The sequence below is a fragment of the Halichoerus grypus genome, chromosome 9 (genome assembly GCF_964656455.1).
Source record: "Halichoerus grypus chromosome 9, mHalGry1.hap1.1, whole genome shotgun sequence".
Taxonomy (NCBI): Eukaryota; Metazoa; Chordata; class Mammalia; order Carnivora; family Phocidae; genus Halichoerus; species Halichoerus grypus.
Window position 1 is genome coordinate 144,655,002 of NC_135720.1, and position 2,770 is coordinate 144,657,771.

General features: G+C 39.6%; 1 protein-coding gene across 1 annotated transcript; it reads right to left on the minus strand.

The window, feature by feature from the left end:
* Positions 1–1,225: 1,225 nt before the first annotated feature.
* LOC118547713 (olfactory receptor 2B11-like) lies at positions 1,226–2,170 on the minus strand. The gene has a single exon (XM_036111295.2). It carries the CDS (start codon positions 2,168–2,170, stop codon positions 1,226–1,228), a length of 945 nt encoding a protein of 314 aa, XP_035967188.2.
* Positions 2,171–2,770: the final 600 nt, after the last annotated feature.

The following is a 2,770-nucleotide window of genomic DNA, read 5'->3' on the forward strand; positions in this document are numbered from 1 at the left end:
TGAAAACAGTTGATTAGCACTGTTGGCAATGTAACTGGTGCAGGCACTATGGGCAACAGTATGGAGATTCCTTTACAAATTAAAAATAGAAAACATAGAAATACCACACAACCCAGTAATGCCACTTAGGAGTATTTACCCAAAGAAACAAAAACACTAATTCAAAAAGACATAGTACCTCTATGTTTATTCCAGCATTATTTACAATAGCCAAGATTTGGAAGCAACCCAAGTGTCTATCAAAAGATCAGTGGATAAAGAAGAATTGGTATGCATATACAATGGGACATTACTCAGCCATAAAAAGGAATGAGATCTCTCCATTTACAACAACACGGATGGACTTAGATGGTTTATGCTAAGTGAAGTAAAGGAGGCAGTAAAAGACAAATACCATATGATTTCCTTGATATATGGAATCTTAAAGACAATACTAGTGAACATACAAACAACAACAACAACAAAAACAGAAATAGACTCATAAATACAGAAAACAAACTGTTAGTTGCCAGCGGGGTGGGTGTAGGGAGGTGGACAAATTAGGTGAAGGAGATTAAGAGGTTCAAAGTTCTAGTTATAAAATAATTAAGTCACAATAATGAAAAGTACAGAATAGAGAATATTTTCAATAATATTGTCATAATGTTGTATGCTGATAGATGGTGACTACACTTAGAATGGTGAGCATTTCATAAGGTATATGATTGTTGAATCACTATGTTGTACACCTGAAACTAATATAACATTGCATATCAACTATACTTCAATAAAAAATAAAACTAAAAAAGTTGATTAACAAATCATACCCATAATATCGTATCTATAATAGCAAGAAGGTAAACTGTAGTCTATATTACTTGCATTATTTTTATAAAATTACACATAAAATGATAGGGTTTCATTTGTTTGATTGATGATGAATGAGTCGTGAGTATTCATTTATTGCCTGCTTTTCAGATTCCTACAGCAGAATTTCTCAATGGACTTAGAGGACTTAATGACAGGGATTCACTCTCATGCAAATTGAAGGCAAGTGGGGATTAGGGTTCACATTGCAAAATGAGGGCCAATAAATCATAGTGCTGTGGTGAATAAATGTATGTATAGATCAGATAATGACTGAAGGATACTAACAATTTTGGGAGAGGGTTAAATCCAGAGGTAATTTAGAGGAGGGGCTCTTTGGAGTCTTACATGGAGAGTGTGGAGTATATAATAGCTGTGTTTATTCTCTTCCCTGATGGTTCAGTGGGAGGAGAAGCCTCCTTATTGCCCCTTTCATGTCCTTGTTCCTCAAAGTATAGATAAAAGGGTTAAGCATAGGAGTCAGCAGACTGTATAACAGGGCCATGAGTTTGTCCTTGTCCTGGGAATTAGTACCAGAAGGTTGCACATACATGCATATTACCGGCCCATAGAAGAGAGAGACCACAATTACATGAGAGCCACAGGTGTTGAAGGCCTTCTTGTTTCCCGTTGATGACCGAATTCTTACCACTGTAGCTACAATGAACCCATAGGAGAGAAGGATAAGAGACAAGGGAACCAGGGTAAAGAACGTCCCTACAAGAGAGAGCATAGTTACATTGAAAGTGGTGTCAACACAGGACATCTTGATCATCACTGGAATCTCACACAAGAAGTCATCCACCTTGTTGTTACCACAAAGTGGCAGCTGGACAGTGAGGGATGACTGAAGTAAGGAGTTAGACAAACCACTTATCCATGCCACAGCCACTAGGGAGACACAGAGTTGCCGGTCCATGATAGCCTGGTACCTCAAGGGCTTGCAGATGGCCACGTACCGATCCAAGGACATGACTGCCAAGAGGATGCATTCTGTGGCCCCCAGGAAGTGAAACATATAGAACTGGGCCACACAACCTGCATAACTGATGGACTTATCTGGTCCCCAGAGATTCAGCAGCAGTTGAGGGATGGTGGTTGTGGTAAAACACAGGTCCAGGAAGGAGAGGTTGGAAAGGAAGAAGTACATAGGACTGTCAAGATGAGGGTCTCCCCTGGACACCACAATAATCGAGATGTTTCCCACTAGTGTGCAGATGTAAGCCACAAACACCATTATGAAGAGTGGCATTTCTAACCAGGGATGGTCAGAGAAACCCAAGAGGATGAAGACCTTTGGAGTACTTGCATTGCCCAGATTCATGACAGTCATTCCTCTTGTTGGTGGATTCAAGTCAAAGTGAGGACTTGTATTTCAGTATTGGATTTTCCTGATGGTCAATTTATTCAGTTAAGTACCATAAATTATGCAGGGAGTTTCTCTGTGGTGTCACTCCAGTGAAGTGATCTAATACTTATATTCATGAGAAAGTCAGAGTCTAAATGCCAAATTTTATTATTTTGTAGCACATCTAAAAGAAAGGCCAACAAATCTCTATATTGTGTCTAAGAAATGCAATAGAAAAAGTGTTTATAGAAAAATTATTAGGGAAGGGGAAAGTCAGCATTGCTCTTATACCAGAGAATAGCTTAAAACAGGAGTGGTTCCCAGGAACCAGCCATGCTGACTTACCACATGGCTTCATTTCTTTCATCCACCAGCTGCTGGCCCCAGGCCACTCTGCTTGAATTCATGACTTGGTTTAGGTAAATTCAGGACTTTCTGAGCTCCAGCTGGATCAGTCTGAATGCATAGAAACAAGACATAGTGCTGTTCCTTGGGCCTATGCCTCAAATCCCAAAATGACTTTTGCAGCATAAACCTTTTGTCATAACAGGAAACATGCAGTTGCCACATGTTCAG